At 45.6% G+C, this 24104-nt stretch overlaps 1 protein-coding gene across 1 annotated transcript; it reads right to left on the minus strand.

Annotated features, from left to right (window-relative positions):
• Positions 1-16840: 16840 nt before the first annotated feature.
• On the minus strand, positions 16841-21794 carry LOC118979504 (transketolase-like protein 1). The gene is given in 6 exon segments (XM_037035586.1): positions 16841-17924; positions 18709-19023; positions 19025-19067; positions 19524-19796; positions 19799-19885; positions 21767-21794. Coding segments are annotated over 6 exon segments (1830 nt in total).
• Positions 21795-24104: the final 2310 nt, after the last annotated feature.

Here is a 24104-nt window from a genome sequence, read left to right on the forward strand (position 1 = left end):
GGTCATGGGTTCGATCCCTGGGCAGGGTACATGCCTATGTTGCAGGTTTGATCCCAGTTCAGGGCACCTACAATTCGGGGCTATGAGAGGCAACCTATCGTTCCTCTCTCACATCGATGTTTCTCTCCCTCTCTCTCTTTCTCCTTCCCATTTCTTTCTCTAAAAATCAACAAGCACGTCCTTGGGTAAGGATATTAAAATAAAGAAAAAATACTGTCCTCCCCACCAACTCAGAGTGCACACCACTACAGGCTAAGGAAGAGTAAAATAAAGAAAAAATACTGTCCTCCCCACCAACTCAGAGTGCACACCACTACAGGCTAAGGAAGAGATCCACAATCATCTTTTGCACCAGCTTGCACCTCCCCAAAAACTAGTTATGTACTCTTACATATAACTTTTCTCACTGATTCAAACAAACCAACATGCCTTGAATCATCTTGGGACCCACATGACTTTAATCATCCAGGAGACCAGTAGATAACGTGGAGTAGATAATACGAAGACAAACAGAATTTAAGTATGGATCCTGAGTGCTAATTCCTAGCTGGGTAATCCTGAGTAAACTCTTAGCCTCAAGACAGCAATTTTCTTATCTGTTCAAGTTTTCAGAGTGAGTTGTTAAACGTTTTTAATTGTAAAATATACATGACATAACATTTCCCATTTTAACCATTTCTAAGTCTACAATTCAGTAACATTAAACACATTCAAAATGTTGCCAACCATCATACTTGTCCAAAACTTTTTCATCATCCCAAACAGAAACTCTGTACCCCAAATGAACACTAACTTCCCATCCCCCCTTGCCTTAGTCCCTGGTAACCTCTGTTCCACTGTCTCTATGAATTGGCCTATTCTACAATTTTTTTTCCTTTTGTGTCTGGCTTATTTCACTTACAATGTTTTCAAAGTTCATCCTTGTTGTAGCATGTATTAAAATTGCATTCTTTAATGGCTAAATTATATTCCATGGTATGTGTATACCTTCCATCTGTTGATGGATACAGGGTACTTTTTGCAAGAATTAAAAATAAAGCATCTGGGCCCTGGCTGGTGTAGCTCAGTGGACTGAGCGTGTGCTCTGAACCAAAGGGTCGCCAGTTCGATTCCCAATCAGGGCACATGCCTGGGTTGCAGGCCAGGTCCCCAGTGGCAGCCACATGAGAGGCAACCACTCATTGATGTTTCTCTCCTTCCCTTCCCCTCTCTCTAAAAATAAATAAATAAAACATTGGGGGGTAAATAAATAAACAAAGCATCTGATGTGGTGCTTCCACAATAAAAATCAAACAAATGAATAAGGCATCTGGCAAATATAGGCACTTTATTATCTTCCTTTCACTTCATTTTTGTCGTATTTTTTGCACCAAGTATGGAACAGTGGCAAAATATGGAACAGTGCAACAATGTCAGAAACTTATTAGCTGTGCCTTCTGAAAGATTATTGGATTTGCTATTCTACATTTATCATATCGTTTTAAAAGAAATGATGATGAGTATTACAATAAATGATCCATATTTACACTGACTGGCACTATTTCCTTCCATTTTAGCTTCAAAACCTATCTCAAATTAATTACTCCAATAAAGAACTCATTCATTACAACTAGACACCTTGCAATTAAAAGATTTACTATTCTCAACCATTTTCCCCTCCTTATACTTAATTGTCAAATTAAGCAGAAACTATATGCTAGGTATCCAGATGACTCAAGCTTTTCTCTAGCTGCCCAAAATACCAAATGTGAATACCAACAGTCACACCTAAAAATATCCACTTTTCAATCACAGATCAATACTAACTATCAGAAACCTTGGAACTTGTTCATCTTGACACATTTTTCTTTGTAATTACTGCCTCTCCAAAAGGGAGAAAACACACCTTCTAAGTTCCTCACAACACAAATACTAATATACCCTCTTTTCTTTGTGAGTTTCTTTGTCAAATTATTTCTCTACATTTCTTATTTTCTTCATTTATTCAACTATTAAGCTCCTATTCTCTAGAAACTACCAGGTATATAGAGATAAATAGGACAGAGCCTCTGCCGTAAGGCACTTAAGAGCGTAGTGAAGAAGCCGGCCACATAAACATGTGATCACAGCCCAATTTGATACATGCTATAATACAAGTATGAACAAAGCCCTGTGGAATACAAGAGTGCCTGAAAATTCAGGAAAGGCCTCTACAAGGTAAAGGTATCATCTGACCCTGAACCTTCCTCTAAATTGAATGAGCTGTTCCTCTCCACTCACGCTCTCATCCAAACTAGAGATTTTACCCAACCATACAGAACCCTTCATAATTGAAAGACACCATTTTCATCATTTGTACTGACGGACTTCAAGGCAAATCCATAAATCATTTGACCCCAGATTGTGTTAGCTCCTTGGAGAAGTTTTCCTTCTTCTTGGTTTTAAGAAGCAAATCAACTTTCTTAATCACTGTTTATTTAGGCCAATCGAGGAATCAATTCACATTCCTGGGGAAAGTTCCCTAAAATTTTTAAGTGATCAACACAAAGATAATGCCTTATATACGCATACAAAGCAGAGCTGCTATAACAGCATTAGAACTTTTTTTTGCCTAACTACACTAAATCACAAGTGAGTTCTTGTGTTTTTTTAAAATCATGGCTAGTTTAACTGCCTAAATAACATTCTCAATTTAATTAGAAATAATGTTTAAAGCAATTTTTAAACCAATTCCACAAAAAGACTTTCGCTCATGGCAAGTATAAAAGACAGTAATTATCAAATACAGAATACACAAGAAGGGAAAAATTTTAATTTCTTGGCCTGAAAGAGTCAAATTTCTGCCAAAATCTGTATATCTAGCTCATTTCATAACAATGGGCAAAATTATCTGCAGGACTTTTTAATATATAATTATCGGCAAGTAATCTAAATGCAAACATTACTGAACAATCCCAGCATTGACGGTAGCACCTGTAATGTCTGTTCAATTGCTTCCAACTCTGTAAAATATACATAATGAAGATTTTCACACTGCATTTCTTTGTCTCCATTTTTATGAAACCATAAGGTATTAGGTGTACAGTAAATCATCAGACAGAACAATGCAAATCAGAAGAGTGCCTATGGGTTCTAAATTCCTTTTCTTTGAATATATTCACTTTTATCAAAAAAAATCAGAATTTAAAATGCATTTTCCTAAGTGTTTCTGGGACTTTAAATATTATGTTCCCTAATACACTTCCAAAAAGAGAACAGGATTCCTTATATCCTAGACTAGAACCCATCTATTCCTAACTTTAGAGACTATGAAAAGGAAATAAAATATATCTTAAATAGTTTCATTTTCTTGCAAATAAAATTATCAATAATCTAGTTATTTGTTCCACAATTTATTCAGTTGAAACAGTTACTATATGAAACAGTTACTAATGCTCATGAAGAGAATCAGAAAATAAACTCCAAAACCCTTCGAAATACAGGTTACATTTAACTGTATCAGCTTTAGTGTTTACTATAGATTTTTTCAATTGTTTTATGAAATTAAACTCGAGACCTTCAAAACCTAGAAAGTTAACGTTGTAATAAAATATTTTTAAGCATCAATGACAGATTTTTTTGTCCAAACGAATTTAAATTTTACAGACCCTGTATCACAAACAAAGGAAGTTTAGCTTAACTGCGGACAGCACACATTCAATTTCTTAGGCAACAAACATTTCTGCATCCAATCTTTTCTGACTCACCCATGCTATTGTTCATGGGAAAACAAGACCAATTAATAAAACCATACCATCTAAACACACATTTGCCATAAGCATTTTGATCAACTATTAACTACCAACTCATCCTCATTCAACCAGAGGAATTGGGGGAGGAATACTCGCTAAATGACAGTTGATTTCGTTAGCACCTGTCGCGATTCTCAGATATATCAACTTGGCTAAAACAGCTAGTAATTTTTTTTAAGATCATGATTCCTTAGAAAGTGGTAACTCACTAGCCGTGAGTTCACCAAGTTTTCCCAAAATATCGTGCTTCCCGATTCCTCCCGTTTTCGAAAAGTGACCCCGTGGCACAGACTTGTCTGTGGTTGGACAAGGGGGGTGCACCACAACGCGGGAACTAGACGGAAAGCCCACCAAACGAACAAAACCAAGAAGGGGGAGAACAGCTCGACCCTCCCCTCAAACTTAACAGAAAGCCAGACGGGAAAGCGAAGGCAGTCCGGCACCGCCACGGGGTTTTCAATTTGCTCTGGGGGAAATGTCACAGGTGCGGCAATGGGAGTCGGGTCCCCGATGGCCGTCCCGGGCACCGCGGCCCCGCCGACCCGCGCGCCCGAAGGGAGGGGGCGTGGGGTCAAGCCCGCCCACCCGCGCCCGCACGCCCCTCTCCCGCCCGCTGTCAGGCCCCAGTGTCACTGCCCCTTCCTCGCGCCGAGCTCCCCTGAGACACAGTCCGTCCTTTGTCTGAGTGCTCACTCGGCGGCGAGGTCCCACCAACTTGTGTGTGTCCCGTCCCACCCGGCGCTCCACACAAAGGAGACTTCGGCTCCGGCAGCCAGCCCGCCCCGGACACCCCAGCACCCCGGCTCGGCCCCGCGCCTCCGGAGGGGCGGGCATGCGAGAAGACCCCTCCGCACGCCCCCCGCGGCGGCGCCCGCTCCTGCCCCCGCCCCGGGTCTACGGAGTCCGACACTGCCCGCCCGCGGGGCGGCGCGGGCCAGCCCTGACTCACGGCTCCCTTCCGAGGGGCGTCCCCTCACCCCGCCTGCAAAAGCGGCGCACGGGGAGAGCCCGCTGAGGGCGACACCCGGACGGGCACAGAAACGACGGGAAGGTCCCGGCGCCGCCGCCGCCTCGCACGGGGCTCCAGAGCCATGCCGGCCGGCGGGTCCCCCAACAGCGGCGCGTTACCTGAGCCCCAGACCGCGCCGCTCCCGCGCACCGCTCCCGCGCGCTGCCACTACTGCCACTGCCGCCGCCGCCGCCGCCGCCGCCGCCGGGGCTCCACCGCCTTCTGCGTCCCAGTGGGTGTCGGACGCTCCCGGACCGAGCGCCAAACCCGACAGCCCAATCGCCATCGCTTTTATTTGGCCCCCCCGTCCAACCAAGCGCCGCCCCGATTGGCGGGACGCGAACGGGCTCCCGTCCAATCACAGAGCCCGCCGGGCGCCGTGGCGCCGAGCCAGCCCCACCAGAGGCGCCCGCGGGACTAAGCCGGGCTGGGCCGGTGGCGCGCGTGCGCGTGCGCGAGTGTCGGAGCCGGGGGACGGGGCTGATCGGCCGCGGAGTGGAAGCGCCGCGCAGGCTCTTTGTTCTTTCAGTGAAGGCTCGGCGCCTTTCAGGAAGGGCACAAGGAGCGCGTGGACCCCTAAGTGCGGTCCGTGGGCAGGAGGCAGACAGGGACGGGTGGCGGGAACCGGTCTGATGGCGGGACGGCGCACTCGCCGCGCTTGGCGGGAACCGCCGCCTCGGAGTTCCGGGGCCGGAGGGGGGCGGGGCGGGGCCGAACGCCAAGTTTGAACCAGTTCAAAACTCTAGTGTGGTAACGGTTTCAACTGCCGCGCTGTTTTCCCCGCGCGCGGAGAAGAGGCCCGGGCCGGCAGGAGGGAGGCTGTCTGGGGTTCCCCCCGCGTCTTTAGCGAGGAGCTGCGACCATCCCGCGCTCAGGCGGGCTCGATGCCCCCCTACCCGAGCCGTGCGCACTACCCGGTACTTTTGTCGGCTGCTGCCCCTTTGGCCGGTTCGCGATCCTCCTGGCCCGCTGTTCGAGCGCGCGGTGCCCATCGCCTTAGAAACCTGGGCAAGGGCGACGTTACAATGAGTTCAAATTCCTCACTCAAAGCGCCTTGTTGAGATCCTTCCACTGTTTGTAATTCCAAGCACGTGTCCACGTTAAAAATCATTTATCCAGAATAAGTGTGATTCACTGGCCTCATGGTAACGCCCATGGAAAGTGTTAAAATGTTGCAAGTTTTCAATTACTTAGAACTGACATTGGGGTAAACTTGTCTCAACGTAGAAGAATTAAGACTATTCCTCGTAGGATGCAATCTCCCTTTTTATCTCATCTGGCATGGAGGTTACGGTTATTCTGGCTTTATATTTAATAGGATGCAGCTATAGGGCAAAAGAACCACTCACCCATGAATCCTAGAATCCCACATTGAGAGTTCAGGCTGGGGAAAACCTGGTTAACGAACTGTTGCGTTAAAAGCCTATAGAAATCCCGTTTTTTATATTTTAATTACATTTTAAATGACTGAGTTTTTAATAAACTGCAATTCATTTGATGTAGCCCATAATTTTCCCACCTGTCCAAAATCGCCATTCCATTCCACACACATACTACAACAAATTCAACATCGGAAATGTATGTGGAGGAAAGCCAAAACATTGACTAAAACACGATCATGTGCCCAAATAAAAGCACAGTTATGAATAAATGATACAAATGCAAAAGTAGATTATGCATCTGAGACATGACCATAAAATAATGTGACAACAATTACCAATACCTTCATAAGCCACAGTGAAAGGTTTCCACCTACACCAGTAGTTAACACTTCATTTAAACCTCCAAAGTCAACTGCTTATCCGTAAATTGCTTCTCAGATTGCTGATCTTATCTATTCTTTATATTAAATATTAAAACAACATGGACATCTTTTAAAAGAAAAATCAAGGAAATTAGCAGGAATTATCAGAAAGCAATACCTAAATAAATCCAGCAGAGTGTGAAACATTATGAATTGCTAAGGCACTCAGAATCAAGGAAGGACGTAGGATCAAGATGTTCCCAAAAAAAATTCTCGGAAAAGGAAATTTTATCTGGACCTCGAAGAAAGAAAGCGTGAGATGTAGGTTGAGTGGGCAGGGGGGGCACTTGAGATGGGAACGAACATCTTCGAAGACTGGTTGTTTGCACTGAATATCACTAACGCTGAGAGTTCCAGCTGGGAAAGGGTAAAAGAGTAGAGAGCTAAGTAAGGCTCTACTAAGGATAATACATTAAATATAATATGTATAATGTACATGCTTACTATAACATGAAGGCCGAGCTGCAGCAGGACGTGGGGATGCCAGATCACAAAATTGTTCTAATGTGGGGGTGACATTGCAATAGTTAAGCAAGCTGTTTTAGGTTGCAGTGATGGCAGGAAAAAAGGACAATGTAAAAATAATTGGAAAAGGACTTTATTGTACATGGAGGACATACAGTGTCTTGGAGCTCTATTTTGTATATTGACAAAGGAAAGTTGGGAGGGAGAAATATAGTTGACCCTTCAACACTATGGGAGTTAGGGGCACCAACACTCACACACACGCACACACATTTGAAATCCATGTTGTGGACGGAAAAGAGGCCACAGGCTAACTAACCCTCACCAACTCAGGGAAGGCCTGCATAGCAGGCCTTACAAACCCAGAGACTTACAGTAATGAGGTAGCATGGTTTGAAATGAAAACTTGCTAACAAAAAGCAAGCCATGACGGGTAGCCCTAGGCTGGTATCATCCTTGACAAAGGTGAATCTTTACTTTGTCTGAGCCCATTGTCTTATCCATGACAACGTACCTTTGGAATGTCAGAGTATAATACACCTTGAAATGTCAGAGTAAATCCCTTTTTCCAGACCCACCAGGGCACAATCTCCCACTAGACCAGGAGACCGCAGAACCCCTCACAGTTATCTTGCTCTGCCACATACCATCTCCGAGGGCTATAAATGGTAACTGTTAACTATCTCGTACCCACCAGAGTAAAAGAAGAATGTGTCTATCCATTTTTGCTTTGTATCCATCTCAGAGATTTCCCCACTATGCTTTCTCCTGCCTCCCTAATCGACCATCAGTGGATTTCATGGAACCCCCTTATGTCTTACCCTTTGATTCTGACATATAAAATAAGTGGTAACAAGTAGCATAGACGGTAGGTAGAAAACAGACGGGGTGGGGGAGGGCAAGAATAGTATGGGGAATATAGAATCTAAAGAACTTGTGACACATGGACATAAACTAACGGGGAGGAAGGGGGAGGGGTGTACAGGGCAGAGGGGAATGAAGGAGGGGAAATGGGACAACTGTAATGGCATAATCAATAAAATATATTTAAATAAATAAATGAATAAATGTGTGGTAAAACTGCCATTTTCTAGAGCATGTTCCTGACTTGTTGAGATTTCACTTCCTGGAAAGTGTCGTCAGTTTGGTTCAAATGAACTCATAAAGTTTGGTGCAGGTTAGAATATTTCTTATGTCAACAACATAAAAATTTTGATTCCCCAAAAACTTAACCACTAGTAGCCTACTGTTGACTAGAAGCCTTACTGATAACATAGTCGATTAACACATATTTTATATGTGTTATGTTATATGTGTGTTATATGGGAAGATGCATGTATATTATATGTATTATATACTGTGTTCCTTCAACAAAATAATCTAGAAAGTAGTTACTAAGGGAATCATAAAGTTCATTCGAGTATTTTCTAATTGTTGCAAATCTCCAAAATAGTATTCAATATATTTATTGAAAAAAAAAAACCCTGACCAGGTGGCTCAGTTGGTTGGAACTCGTCCTGGACAACAACAGGTGGTTGTTGGATTTCCAGTCAGGGCACACACCTAGGCTCTGGGTTGTTAACTGGTTGGAGTGAGCCCTGGATGGAGGCAACTGATATTTCTCTCTCTCTCTCTCTCTCTCTTTCTCTCTTCCACTCCCTAAAAATTCAACAGACATATCCTTGGGTGAGGATTACATAAATAAATACAAAGAAAGAAACACACACNCTAGAGCATGTTCCTGACTTGTTGAGATTTCACTTCCTGGAAAGTGTCGTCAGTTTGGTTCAAATGAACTCATAAAGTTTGGTGCAGGTTAGAATATTTCTTATGTCAACAACATAAAAATTTTGATTCCCCAAAAACTTAACCACTAGTAGCCTACTGTTGACTAGAAGCCTTACTGATAACATAGTCGATTAACACATATTTTATATGTGTTATGTTATATGTGTGTTATATGGGAAGATGCATGTATATTATATGTATTATATACTGTGTTCCTTCAACAAAATAATCTAGAAAGTAGTTACTAAGGGAATCATAAAGTTCATTCGAGTATTTTCTAATTGTTGCAAATCTCCAAAATAGTATTCAATATATTTATTGAAAAAAAAACACCCTGACCAGGTGGGTCAGTTGGTTGGAACTCGTCCTGGACAACAACAGGTGGTTGTTGGATTTCCAGTCAGGGCACACACCTAGGCTTCGGTTGTTAACTGGTTGGAGTGAGCCCTGGATGGAGGCAACTGATATTTCTCTCTCTCTCTCTCTCTCTCTCTGTCTGTCTGTCTGTCTCTCTCTTTCTCTCTTCCACTCCCTAAAAATTCAACAGACATATCCTTGGGTGAGGATTACATAAATAAATAAATACAAAGAAAGAAAGAAATACACACACACACATATAAATGGCCCCACATAGTTGAAACATTTGTTGTTCAAGAGTCCATTTTATTTCGTTTTCCATACTAAGAAAACTCCTTTGAAGACTTCCAGGCAGGGAGGGCAAGACAATGTGTGTGAGCCAGTGAGTGTGAGTGTGCGCACGCATGGGTTGCGCGCCTGCCCGAGGAGCTCCAGCACCTGCATGCTAGTCACCAAGGGGGCCTAGATGAAGCAGAAAGCCAGGCTGAACACAAAGGTGCATGTGAGCATGAAGAGAGTCACCAGGCTTTTCCATTTCTGTGTAAAGATGCTCAGGTCAGAGTGATGACACTGAGAACGGTGGGCCATTCTGTCCTCTGTCGCAGACAGAGATTCACTAGTACAGAGAAGGGACAAAACCAAAAACGCAGTTCAACTCAGATGTCAGGATGCGGCTCCACTTTATTCACAGTCTTAGGCCCCTAGGCCCAGGGTCTCCCACTGTTCACACTCCGAAATATGCCCCCCGGGTTTTCCAAGGATAGCAGGAGAAACTTAAGTGCAAAGTTCAGGCTATCAGCACCCCAGACCTTCTCTTTCAACCCCCTGAAATGGACTTACTTCTCACATGTTGGGAATCGCTCTGCCTGGTTTCAGGAGTTGTAACTGCCTGCATGGCTAAGGATGAGTGAGTGACCTTTGGAATTCGAGCCACAAAGGAGACAAAGCTCGTCCCCTGCCCCCAAGGCTTGATCAGTTACTCTATGATGTGTACCACCCCTCAGAGGAGGGGCAACCTAAACCAGACCCGATATCACTTGGGAAGCCATCATGGGAGGACTTGGGGGGGCTGCAACAAAGAGGGAGTGATGGACCCTCACCCCACCCCCACCCCTGGCTATACTGACATAGCCTGAGTCCCTAGTTCCATCTGGGAGAATCCTTTCCTGGCTCTAATCCACTTAAGCTTCAAAACCTATGATGGGGAACCCACCCTATACAGAAAGGGTGGATTTCCCATGTGATCAGGCCTAAGAAAGAATTTGTAAAATCTTGTGAAACCTGCTTTGTTTAGAATGCTCTCATTTAAATGATAAGGGTCCAAGGAAGAAGTTTGTTCCTCAGACTTTTATGGCTCTTTAGCTATCTGACGCTGACTGGGAATAAGCCCTCATAGTTCTTTGAATGCTATGTATCCTTCAATCCTTACCTGTATTCTTGTGCAAATGAACCCAGGAAAAGCCCCTTGAGAAAGAGGAACTTGGCCCTTCTCCTTGGAGAGATCGGCTACCTTTCCTCCCTAAGCAGATCATGTCTTGGTTGTTCCACTTTCATCCGTGGAGGTCAGGGGGACTTTGTGGGCAAAATTGCCCCCATACTTGCTCATTCATTTATTCTCGCATTCAACCAGTATTTATGGAGCAATTACTAAGTGACCGATCTAGGAGCTAGGAATACAATGTGAGCAAAAGAAAAATCCCTGCGTTGGTGGAGCTGAGTTTTTTAGCAGAGAGAAACAAACAATGAACAAATTATATTGCATATGAGATAGTGATAAATAAAATGGGGGAAAAAACCATAGCATGGAAGGAGGGAAGAGCTGTCATTTTAAAATCACTTTGTCAGGGAAGGCCTCCCTGAGATAGTGCCACTTGAAGAAAAACTTGAAGGAGGCCACAAGAATGTTCTAAGCACAGGGAACAGCAAGTGTCTGGGCCTGGCGTGGGAGCCTGCCTGGGTGTTCTGGAAACAGCCAGGGTAGGGGGGAGAGATGAGGCCAAGAGATGAGGGGCCTTTGGGGGCCACTGTTAGGACTTTAAGGGAGAGGATTTCAAGGGATCTGATAGTTCAGACAAGATCATTCTCGCTGCTGTGTTGAGCGCAGCAGAAGTGGAGAAGAGGCCTAATCAGAAGACAGCTACAATTGCCACCATCCAGGCAGGAAATGAGGGTGGTGGGGAACCAAACTTGGCAGTCAGGGAGCTGGGGGAGGGAAATCTTCACAATACGGATCTATGTGGAGGTATGGGGAACAAGATTTGTGGAAAGACTGGACGTCAGATGCAAAAAAGAAGTTGAAAACAAGCTGGTGGGTGAGTAAGTGAGTCAGAACGGAGCTGGAGGCCGCAGGGGCCGTGGGGATGGAAGTTTGGGGATCAGAGATGAGTTTGGGACACAGTAAATTTGAGATGCCTGTTTTCAATCAAATGGAGATGTTAAGGTGGTAAGCTATTGCTGGAAGAAAAATTTATCTTCTAGCTCTGGCTGAGGTGGCTCAGCAGATTGAGCGCTGGCCTGCGAACCAAAGGGTCATTAGTTTGTTTGATTTCCAGTCATGGCACAGACCGGGGTTGCAGGCAAGGTCTCCTATAGGGGACGTGTGAGAGGCAATCACACACTGATGTTTCTCTCCCTCTCTTTCTCCCTCCTTTTCCCCTCTCTCTAAAACTAAATAAATAAAATCTTTTTTAAAAAAACACAACTTGTCCTCTACCAATTTAGGCCCTCATTATCATTATTGGCTCCTGCAGATTCATTGATAAAAGTTTATTACAGCTACAGGAGTGATTACCCAGAGTAACTCCCCAAACAGCTGGAGGTAAAGATTTACACACCAGTTTAATAAAGAGCAGTTCAGCAATTTGAACGTCACCCGTGACTTCGCTGAAACAGTTTCGGTGGCCCGGCTGGAGTGGATTCCATAGTGAAGTAGGGGTGACAAAGAGGAGACAATTGGACAGAGCAACTGTTACAGACAACTCTGTCACCGGTTTGCTAAAAAGGAAGGGAGAGAAAATACAGCTGGAAGGGTAAGTGGGATCAAGAGAAAGATTTTAAGAGCTTTAAGAGACATAGCACACCCACCCTTTGGTCCACTGAGGACAGGCCCATCCGATGGAGATGGGGAAACTGATGGGTCAGGAAGAAGAATATATTGCCAAAGGGAGATCCTTGAGTATGTTCGACGGGAGGGACTCACGGTGAACAGGTGAAAGGAGACAGGGTGTGGCCTTGCTGGGAGTGTGACTGGGACAGAGGCAGAGTGTTTGGACAGGCATTCGGGCACAGGGGAAGATCTGACAGAGGTTTACGTCTGATTGCGCAGACACCCATCGGAAATCACCCGCCTGAGAATGGCAGTGTCCGAATGAGTGTGCATTTGGTTAGGGCGAAAAGAATGCTTGCTTAGACTGCCCTGGCTGGTGTAGCTCAGTGGATTGAGCGCAGGCCCATGAACCATACGATCGTGGTTCGATTCCCAGTCAGGGCACATGCCTGGGTTGCAGGCCAGTTCCCAGCAGGGGACTCACGAGAGGCAACCATACATTGATATTTCTCTCCTTCTCTCCTTCCCTTCCTCTCTAAAGATAAATAAGTAAAATCTTAAAAAAAAAAAAAAAAATGCTTAGATCGTTATATTGCTATCAACTCCCCCTTCTCGCTCTGAAAAGAATTTCTCAGGGCCAAGAATTTCTCAGGGCCAGCAGAGATACAAAGCTGATGGTTTTGGTTTGAGGCACACGGAATACAGAGCCAAAGTGAAAAATCTAAAAGATTTTTAGAGGAAACTTGAAGAGCCACTAGGCTTATAAAATCCAGGTAAAAAGTTTGAGCTCATGGACCAAATTTGTGTGTTACCTATGTCACGTCACATAAACATTCAGGATTCAGATTAGCCTGGTTCTTTTTAGAATAAGGTTCAAATAGTCACACTGTAGAAAGCCAGACGGAAATGTGGGTGGGCAACCTCAAACAATGTTCCCAATTATCACCGCCCCTCGCTGTTCCCACCTCTGTGTAATCCTCTCCCAGACACCTCAAGTGTGCCCTGGACCAGGTGATTTGCTTCTAACCAGCAGAATGTGGCCGCAAGAGTAAAGGGATGTCACTTCTGAAATTCTGGATGAAACAAGCTGTCACATCAGTTTTCTGTCTCACCCTTCTGCCACCCTGAATTCTAGACACACTGTACTTTCCCAAACACGATTCAGCGGAATCAATCAAGACACTACTACCAATTCACGCTAAGACTTTTAAAAGAGAAATTTGATAAAGTCAAGTATATAGACTAAAACAGATTTAAACAATTAGGCTACAAATTAACTGGGAGTTGTTTTTTTTTTAATTTTATTTATTTATCTTTAGAAAAGAAGGGAAGGAGAGAAGGAAATATCAATGTATGGTTGCCTCTCGTGAGTCCCCTGCTGGGAACTGGTCTGCAACCCAGGCATGTGCCCTGACTGGGAATCGAACCGCGATCGTGTGGTTCGCAGGCCCGAGCTCAATCCACTGAGCTATAACTGGGAGTTTTAAAGAGAGTCAAGCATGAGCTGAGGAATGCTTGGCCAAAATGTGGCTATACATGATTACTGGGCAGAATATCATTTTATGGAGGTGACCCTTGTCCTATAAAGGACTACCAAGGATTTGGGGAAGCTGAGGACTGATGAAACTTTCCATAATTATGACAAGAGAGAGGATCAATGACTAAATAGATTGTGAACTAGAGAACATGGTTTTAGGGAGAATTGAAAAGGAAGAAAATGAAACTGATCCCATGGTTATATTCATAGATCCTACCAACCCATCTCCCACCAAAGTACTAGAATTCACAAGTGAAGCTGGCAAGGTCACTGGATTTAAGGCTAGTTTACAGAAATCAATTATATATACCAACAATAAACAAAGACAAAATTAGAGTTTTAAAGTGAGCTCATTTATGTTTAGAAAAATATCATATATATATAAGGAAGAAATTCGATGAAAAATGTGTAAGACCTATGTGCCAAATATTATAAAACAGTATTGAGGGAAACTACAAAAGGTCTAAGTAAAGAGAAGAAATATCTTCACCATTTAGATTAGAAGATGGAGTCAGCACAATGCCAGTCACAATCCCAGCAGGGTTGACGGACGCGAGTGTGTGTGTGCAGGTATGTGAAAATTGACAAGGTGATTGCGTGAAAAGGGGCCACCTACGAAACCTGACAAGCTCAGAGGAGGCCTGCGTGACAGCCTTACAAACTCTGAGACCTCAAGTAACTCACTGCAAAAGAACATCTGAAATGAAATCTTAACTAACTAACAGCAGCTCCCCGGGGGCAGTCCTTGTCCTAGGCCGGAATCTTCCCCGACAAAAGTCGACTTTTGCCTTGATTGAGCCCAGCTATTGTCTGTTTGATCCTATGAGAACAGACCTTTGGAATCTCCAGCGACCTTCCCTTTCTCCACAAGCCCTCTCATCGTTACTGTTACCATGCTAACTGTCCATTGTTAAACACCTTGTACCCACCTGTGCCACAGAAGACTGTCTACCATCTTACCTTTTTATTTAAGTCCAAAGTTTCCCCCCACTTTGCTTTCTCCTGCCTCCCATGTCTCACCAGTGGATTTCACGTAACCCCCTTATGTCCTCTCTTTTGACTGTGACACATAAAATAGAGTGCAAAACTGCTGTTTCCAGAGCATTTCCTCAGTCTGGGCAGATTCTTGCTCCCTGGCAATTGTCGTCAGTTTGGCTCAAACACGCTCACAGAAATTCTCCACAAGTTCAAACGTTTCTTACACGGACAAGTCTGAAATGTACGTAAAGTACGAAAGGCCAAGAAGGGCCAAGACAAACTTGAAGAAGAAGAATGAAGCTGAGAGACTTCACTACCAGACATGAAAACCTAGCTCTTTAAACCTGTGACGAGTCAGTGAGAGAGAAACAAAGATGGGCAAATACGCGGAGACCACAAACAGGCCACGCCCACACAGTTACCTGAGTTACAACAGAGGGGACCTGGCCCCACAGTGGAGGGAGGACTGTCTCTCGCTCATTGGTTCAGGATACCTTATGGAGGAAGGAAATCTTGGTCTCCAACCTCACACCAGCTGGATCACTTATTTAAATATGAAAAAAAAAAACAACACAGAGAAACAGCTTTATGATCTCAAAGTGGGCAAAACAGGACACAAGTGCTCACTATAGAAGAATAAATTAAAATTGAGAACTTTTATTTATCACAAGACACCGTTAAGATACTGAAAACACAGGACACAGGCCCAGAATAGAAGAAATCTACAATACCCATATCTGACCAAAGACTTTCCACTCGATTATAGAAAGAACTCTTGCAAAGGAATTTTAAAAGACGGCAAAATACTAGGAAATGGCAAAAAAACAAAGACAAAAAACCTTAAACTGGCACCCCAAAAGATTGAATATATATATATATCCAATAAACATTAAAAGGTGCTCAATTTCACTAGCTATCAAATAAAACCATAATGTAATACACATTTTAATTTTTTTAAAGATTTTATTTATTTATTTTTAGAGAGAGGGGGAGGGAGGGAGAAAGAGAGGGAGAGAAACATCAAGGTGTGGTTGCCTCTCACACGCCCCCTACTGGAGACCTGGCCCACAACCCAGGCATGTGCCCCGACTGGGAATCAAACCAGCAATGCTTTGGTTTGCAGGCCAGCTCTCAATCCACTGAGCCACACCAGCCAGGGCAACATTTTTAAATGCTTGTTAACTTTAACTAGTATCCTTAGTAGATAAATATAATCTACTGACAAATCTACTGATAAATATAATCAAGCTGACAGTTGGTCTGGTCGCTGGGCAAATGAGACATTCCCAGACCTCACAAAAGAGTGAGGGGACTGAGTGTAGGGACTGAGACTAGTTGTGTCCTCTCTTCACTGGCTAGTCACTACCAGCAGCAGAGGACATTCTAAGAGTTTTCACTGCTGCTCATGCACTGCCGGAGGGGGGCTGAAGTTCCCGGGCATCTGTAGTCCCCCAGTGCCCAGGAAGCTGCAGGTAGGACGGCAGCATGTAAACTGCCCACCTGGGACAGCCAGGTGCAGCGTGGCGCTACGGTGCTGCACGCCCCGGGCAGCTGCAGTCTCCAGCTCACATTTCCTTTACCTGCGGGGAAAATGCACACGAGTAGAAACTGCTACCCTATGTTAAACCCCAGCCCAGAGGTATACCGTCTCATCATAAAACTTGATATTAGGTGATTGTTTTATTAGCTATTGTGTCACTTAAAATCTTTGTTTTAAGATTTTAATTTTTTTTTTAGAGAGAGAGGAAGAGAGGGAAGAAACATCAATTGGTTCTCTCTTGTGCCTCCAACGGGGGACCTGGCCTGCAACCCAGGCATGTGCCCTGACCAGGAATCAAACCAGCAACTCTTTGATTTGCAGGCCAGTGCTCAACCCACTGAACCACACCAGGCAGAGCTCACTTAAAAATCTTATAACCCACTTTAATTACTTAAAGATGAGAGTTGCACTTGTAAGTGTAGTTACAGCGTAACAGGAACAGGCTTTGCCTTTAAGAAGAACAAAGAGCAGTATAGATTTGAATGACGGTTTGTTGACAAGCATAAATGCAGAGGCTGGCTGTTTAAGTGTGAAGCAACAGGTATTTTAGTTTGTTAAAATACACGTCATAGCCACTGTGTATTTAGAACTAATTCCAAACACACCCACCACTTCGCTCGACCTCCCACTCCGAGGCGCTCCCTGCACTGCCAGCCAATGATCCAGGACGTCGGGCTCCATGGAAACAGCTGCCCCGACAGCTCCCCCGATGTCACCTTCTGGGCAGTGATCCTCCACTGTGATAACTCAGCCACCTGTGCATTTTGCATCGGAGAGGATGGTGGCCGCATCCAGGGACTTAGCGGTAAGCAGGTCGATGACGTGGATAGAAATATCTGGTTTGGAAAGAGCATCAGCAGCTGCCAAGACTTCATGCAGAGTAACTCCAGCTCCAATAACTGTGACCTTGCCATTGACGCTGTGGTGAAGGACCTTGGCTGGTCCCATCTCACAACTTTCTTGTGGGGTGTAAATAACGTTGGTTTCTGGTCGGTTGGTCCGAATGCAGCGCATCCGCATGGGATGGGCTGCCAGGGACACAGCACGCTCTGTGGAGACTGCGTCACTTGCATAGAGAATGGTGCAGCTGGGCACGGCTCTGAACATGGCCACATCCTCCAGGGCCATCTGGGAGGGGCCATCTTCGTCAACAGAAACCCTGCAGTGGGACCCAATAAGTTTGCTCTGAAAGATGGCTCCAATCCGGATCCGATCAAGGGCTCGGGTCAGAAAGGCAGCGAAGGTGCTAACACAAGCAATGGTCCAACCGCTGGTGGTGCATCCCAGCACCACATTCACTGTGCTTTGCTTGGCAAGAAAACACTTGCTGAAGCACTCAGGGTGCTTTTTCTTGAACATCTCAGAGAAGGCGGAGTTCTTGGTGCCGCCAAGTCCTTGGTCCAGCACAAGGCCTCTGTGATTTGCATGGCCCAGCTTGGCCAGAGCCAAACCACCTGCTTTTCGAGCATTTACCCTGTCACTGACTTTGCGAGTGGGTGGAGAGGTCGTCTCTACGTCTGTGATGTTGATTTGAGGCGAGTTTCCAACATGGGGTTTTGGTTTGAGATGCCTGTTGCTCTCCATCTGGCCCTCAGTTAGTCTGATAATTGCAGCTGCTCTTTCTGTTGGCCTTGGCTTTCTGTGGGGGCGACTTTCCTCACAAGTTCCCCCGTGTGCCACGGATGAAAGTAATCCTGACTGAGACATGATGTGGTCTGCTTGGGGAGGAGAAGTGGCCAGTTTCCCAGAGGAAAAGGGCCTTGAGCAGTGGCCAGTTTCTCAGGAGAAAAAGGCGTTGAGCTCCCTCCTCCAGGGGCTTTTATTGGGTTGTAATACACAGAAATACAGGGCGGCAAGGATCAAACAGTAGATAACATTTCAAAGAAATCTGAGGGCTTACTACTATAAGTCAGTCAGTCAGGAACAGAGTTTTAGGGTTTCCTGCTCGAACCCTTAACATATGAATGAAAGCACTCTTGGCAGAGCAGATTTCACAGGTTTACCAGGAAGTCTTGGTGATGCCAGATTGTTCCCCAGGACACGCTCTAGCAAGGCCAGGAGCTGCACCCCTCCCCAACAGGTATTCAGGCTTAAGGGGATTAAAGCCAGGAAGCGCTTCCCCCAGGGTACATGGGGACTCGGGCTATATCAAAGCCAGGGGGGTGAGAGTCCCCCGAGTCCTTCCATGAAGGCCTCCCAAGGGATCAAGTCTGGCCTAGGTTGCCCCCCGCTGTGAGGGGTCTTATCCATCATTGACTTCCGACCAAGTTTGGGGGACAGGGAGAGGAGACTGAGGCAGTGTTTGCTACCAGAGACAGGCTTTGTCTCCTGCAGCTCACATTCCAAAGGTCGTCCCTCGCCCTTGGCCACAAGGGGTCGAGATACAATTCCTAGAACCAGGCAGAGCGGGCTGCAGCAGCTTTCCATGATGACTGTCTGCATCCTCAGTGCTTGCAATGTCCCGGCCCTTGAAGGTCTTGGCAATTACAATAATGGGCTTGTTATTCACTTGAGTGGCTTGCCAGAATACCTCCTGCAGCATCTCAATGCTGTGGCCATCCATCACGTAAGCATTCTACCCAAAGGCTTCACAGGGCTTCCGATAGGTGTCCATGCAGTTCTCGGTGGGCAAGACGCCACTGTAGCCCAGGTTGTTCACATCAAAGATGGCTATGAGATTATCCAGACTGTAGTGGGAACTGACGGCCAATGCCCCCAGATGGAGCCCCCCAAGATTCACCACCTCTTAAGAGGCAGAACGCCTGGTAGCTGGTGTTAGGGTGGTCAGTGACATGGACTGTGAGGGAATTCACAAAGAGAAGAAAAGGCAGAGAGCAAATTTTTACTCATTTTCCAAGGGGGGAAAGGGGCTTGGTGTGGTGCGATCCACCGCCAAGTGAAATGTGGGGGCTTTGAGTTTTTATTGATTGTAACTGAACCACAAAAGGGTGGGACGGTTGCTGTGGTGTGGCCCCTGGGCTGTTAGAGGTATTGCAACTTTTGCAACACAGGAGGTTTTCACTGGCTTCCCACGAGTTGCAGTTTGCTCTGGTGTTAATCTTTTGCCCGTGGCTGCTGGAGGCGGAGTGCAGTGGTTAATCACTTCTGTTCCTGCTTTCCACTAATTTCTAGTCCAGGGACATAGACTCAAAAGAGTAAAATGACAGTCATGTTCAACAAGGTCATGGGCCTGCTCGGCAAATGACACCATCTTTGTCCTTTCGGCTGGCCTTGTCAAAGTCCTTGCTGGTGTATAGCATCCCACATGCCCGCAGTCCTTGTCCAAGCCACCCGATTGCCGTATCAACAAATGCCAGTTGCTCACAGAGGGTGAGCCAGTCGTTCTGCGGGTTCTCTGGATCCTCCTGTCTGCACCTCATGACGTGAAAGAACAGCACTGACGTGGTCTTGGCAGCGCTGCTGCGTGACACCGGGTGGCTGGGGCTCAAGGCACACGTGGCCCTGAAGCAGTGGATGTGCAAGTGATGGGCAGGCGCCCTAGCACCTGCAGAGTATCCGCGTCAGTCTTGGCTTCATCGGCCACAACAACGCTTGCCTCGAGGTCAGCCACAGCTGCAACCCGTCCACTGTCTGAAGGGAAAATGGCCGCAACCAACAATGCTACACACTGTGAACAGAAGTATACACTGGTGGAACCAGTTTGGAAGATTGATAACTTGAACAAATAACAATACTCTATAACTTAGCAATTCTGTTCATAGCTATATATCTAGCAGGTATGTGTATAGGTAGGTAGGTGATAATTTACCAAAAGACATGTGCAAGAATGTCCATAAGAGCAAGATTCCTGCCCTGGCTGATGCGGCTCAGTGGACTAAGCGCTGGCCTGTGAACCAAAGGGTAGCCGATTTGATTCCCTGTCAGGGCACATGCCTGGGTCTTGGGCCAGGTCCCCAGTGGGGGGCACACGATAGAGGCAACCACACATTGATGTTTCCCTCTCTTTCTCCTTCCCTTCCTCTCTCTCTAAAAATAAATAAGCAAAATCTTTTTTTAAAAAAGCACGATTCTTAATAGCCACAAACTGGAAACAATCCAAATTCCCATCTCCAGTAGAATGAATAAATTGTGGTAAATGTATCTAACAGAATATCTTACAACAGTGCAAATGAATGATCAACAAGTAGATACAACAGGAAAGAATCGGATACATACGGCTTTCAGTGAAAGGAAAAAGAGATAGGTGTCACATTACTTTGTTTATTTAAAGTTCCTTAACAAGCATACTTTTCGATGATGTTAGAAGTCGGCTCTCGGGGTGAGGGCAGTGACCAGAGCCAGCAGGAGGGCCCTTGCTGAGGTGCTGGAGCTGATCATGTTGTAGTCCTAGCTCTGGGTTCCGGGTGAACAGGTTCATTCACTGTGCGGAACTTATTGAGGACCCAGATAGTGTGGCTCAGTGGGTTGAGTGCCGGCTTGTGAACCGAAAGGACATGGGTTTGATTCCTGACCAGGGCACATGCCTGGGTTGCAGGCCAGGTCACCAGTTGAGGGTGTGTGAGAGGCAGCTGATCCATGTGTCTCTCCCTTTCTCCCTCCCTTCTCCTTTCCCAGGGGGAAAAAAACACTTATTTAAGCAATTTCTCTGTGTATATTTGCTTTAATAGTCAGTCATTTTTAGAAAGGATCAGGAAAGTGAGAAAAAACAGCAAAGATTTAGAGTAAACAGTGAAGAAGGAGGAAAACCAGAATGCAATGTCTCAAAAGCCACAAAAAAAAGTAGTTTATTTAGAAGGGAGAGGTGTATCTGGGATATATACAGAACTCTAACAGCTCAACAGTAAAAAGGCATACCTCTCCTTACAAATGGGTGAAGGATTTGAATAGACATTCTCCAGAGCAGGTATATGAATAGCTAAAAAGCACACGAAAAGATGCAAAACATCATTAGTTGTTACGGAAACGCAAATCAGAACCACATTGAGATCGTACTCCCCTCCACTGGGATGGCTGTGCTCAAGAAGACAGGCAGATCGGAACCGCACGCACTGCGGGTGAAGGGTGAAACGGCACAGCCTGTGAGCAATAACAGTCCGGCAGTTCTGCAGAGGGTTAAGCTGGGGGAGTTACCATGTGAATCGGCCATTGCACTCCCAGGAATACGCCCAAGAGAAATGACAATAAAATACATACCCAGGCAAACACCTGTACGTGAACATTCATGACAATGTGGGGATTCAGAAAGAGCCACCAGGAGACATGCCCCCAGGTATGAGGATTGCTTTGAGCTAAAGGCTCAAGAAAAATTTCTGCCCCTCCTTTAACTACCTAGAAGAATTTGAATTTGGGGGGTCTTGCCCATAATACGAGATTATCAGGGATAACCTCTTTTGACCTAGCTACAGGGCAGGGCAGACTCCTAATCACTAAGGGGGCTCTCCCTGCAGAACCCTCAGACGCCGCCCTGAGGCTCCTGACCCAGCCCCAGCTGAGAAGGCCACGGCTACCCACCTTCCCTTTCTGTCTCCGAATCCATCATGTTTGTGGGGCCTCTGACTTTCGCGTGTCTGCCGGATTCGCATACGTTATGGACGTACATTTGGTTATTTTCTCTTGTTAATCTTTCTCACGTCAATTTGACTATTGGACGGGTTGAAAGAACCTTGAGGGCAGAGGGAAGGGTCTCCCCCGACAGCAGCACCATTCATAAGGGCCAAAAAGTGAAAGCAAGCCAAATGTCCATCCACTGGTGAATGGGTAAGCAAAGTCCGATATAACCACACAATAGATTCTTATTTGGCAACAAATAGGAATGCAGTGCTGACACCTGCTGCAACATGGATGAAGCTCAAAAACATTATGGTAAGGAAAGAACCTGGCCACAAAAGGCTATCTATCGCGTGGTGCCATTTATAAGAATGTCTAGAATGTGCGAACCTGTAGAGACAGAAAGCAGATTAGCCACTGTCTGGCTAGAGGGGAGGAGAGACTGGGAGGAAGGAGGAGTGACTGATAAATTTTCAAGGTCTTTTGGGGGTGATGGAAATGTTCTAAAAGTAGGCTATGGGGATGATTGTACAACTCTGTAACTATACTAAAAACCCCTGAATTGTACAGTGTAAAAGGGTGAACTTTACGGCATATAGGTTTTATCTCAAAGTTATTTTTAAAAAGAAGGAAGGGGAACTCACACAGGGGAACAAAGATAACAAAACTGGTTTAGACAGTCCCCCCACTAAAAGACCCTACCTGCAGGAAAGATCGAGACAACTCATTCAGGGATAAAAGAAATCCTCTGTACGTGAAAAATGAAGACCCCTGAGCCACCAGTCAAAGCCTAAGGAAAGGCACCCAGGAAGCCAGTTGCTTGAAAATAAAATGTAAAGGCCCCAAATGGCCACAAAGCATTATTGTTCTGGTACCATGTTTAAAGCAAAAAACTCTGATGGGTCTACAAAAGGAAATGCTACAAGTTTTTTTGGATCCCTGCTCCTAAAAGGATAAGAGGTGGGGCTCAGGGAGGGAAAAGGGCGGACAGAGATGCTGCTGAAGACGGACAAGTCAGTACTCTCTAGGCTGAAAGCACCAACATTGAGAAGTGAGTCCAATGTTCAGATTCTCTGAAAACACGTATGATCTGGGTCAAGTGAATCCAGGTTTTCCCACTGAATCCTAAGATGTTTCAGTTTTAAAAGCATGGCTTACATTCTCTACAATATGTATTAAAAATAATTAAGAATTGTTTCACTCCGGCTGGTGTGGCTCAGGGGCCTGCAAACCAAAAGCTTGCAGGTTCGATTCCCAGTCAGGGCACATGCCTAGGTTGGGGGCCAGGTCCCCAGCTGAGGGAGTGTGAGAGGCAACCAACTGATATATCTCTCACACAATCATCTTTCTCCCCTTCTCTTTCTCCCTCCCTCCCCTCTCTCTAAGAAGTAAAGAAATAAAATCTAAACATAAAGAGTAAACACATATTGGCATATATTGACCTGTGTGTATGTGCACACATATGCAGTAAGTAAATGTCTATTATTCATCTTCAAAACAAAATTGTTTTATTTAGTAAGTGACAAGCTTAAAGAACTCATCACCTAAAAATACAGTATAACTAGAGAAACCTGAAGGAGTTTAAAATGTTTGCACAGTATCTTAAAGCCTGAGCCATACAGGGCCATTCATTTACTCACTCAAATGACATTCACTTAACGCGGGCTTTGGTCCATGCCCTGCTCAGACAAGACCAGGACCATAGATGAGGCAGGAAGGGGAGGGACCTAAGATTGTCAGGCAAGCAAGGAAGCAAGGAAAGGAAGGACAGAGGGGATGGCCACTTCGCTGGGCCTCTCCGTGTCAGCACTGCCTTGGACCTCAAAATCAGTGCACGTCAGCAGGACCCTGAAGCCAGGACCAGGCTCCGTGCGGAGGAATGCGTGAGTTACTGGATGGGGTGCTCTCCGTGCATTCCTCTGAGGGAGGAATGCGTGAGTTACTGGATGGGGTGGGGGAGCTTTGGGGTTAGGACTCTCTGGAGAATAGATTTCTCCTGAGCCGGATTTTTTCCCTCTGTTCCTCATCCAGGATGGTGCCCCTCCTCAGACTCTTCTACGAGGTCTGTCCAAGAGTATCCAGCCATGTAATATGAAAAACAGAGACATTTATTGAAGAAGATACAAGAAACATTGCACACAGGACAATGACCCCTCAGTCCCCTTCAAAGTAGGCCCCTTGGGACCTCACACAGTTCTCCCAATCGCCATCAGCTGCCCCATTGTATTTTCCTGAATCTCCTCGATTTGAAGGGTCTGAAATCTCTCCCCCTTCAAAGGTGATTTTAGTCTTGGGAAAAACC

The sequence above is a fragment of the Sturnira hondurensis genome, unplaced genomic scaffold (genome assembly GCF_014824575.4).
Source record: "Sturnira hondurensis isolate 20B ecotype Veracruz unplaced genomic scaffold, ASM1482457v3 Scaffold0022464, whole genome shotgun sequence".
NCBI classification, from domain to species: Eukaryota; Metazoa; Chordata; class Mammalia; order Chiroptera; family Phyllostomidae; genus Sturnira; species Sturnira hondurensis.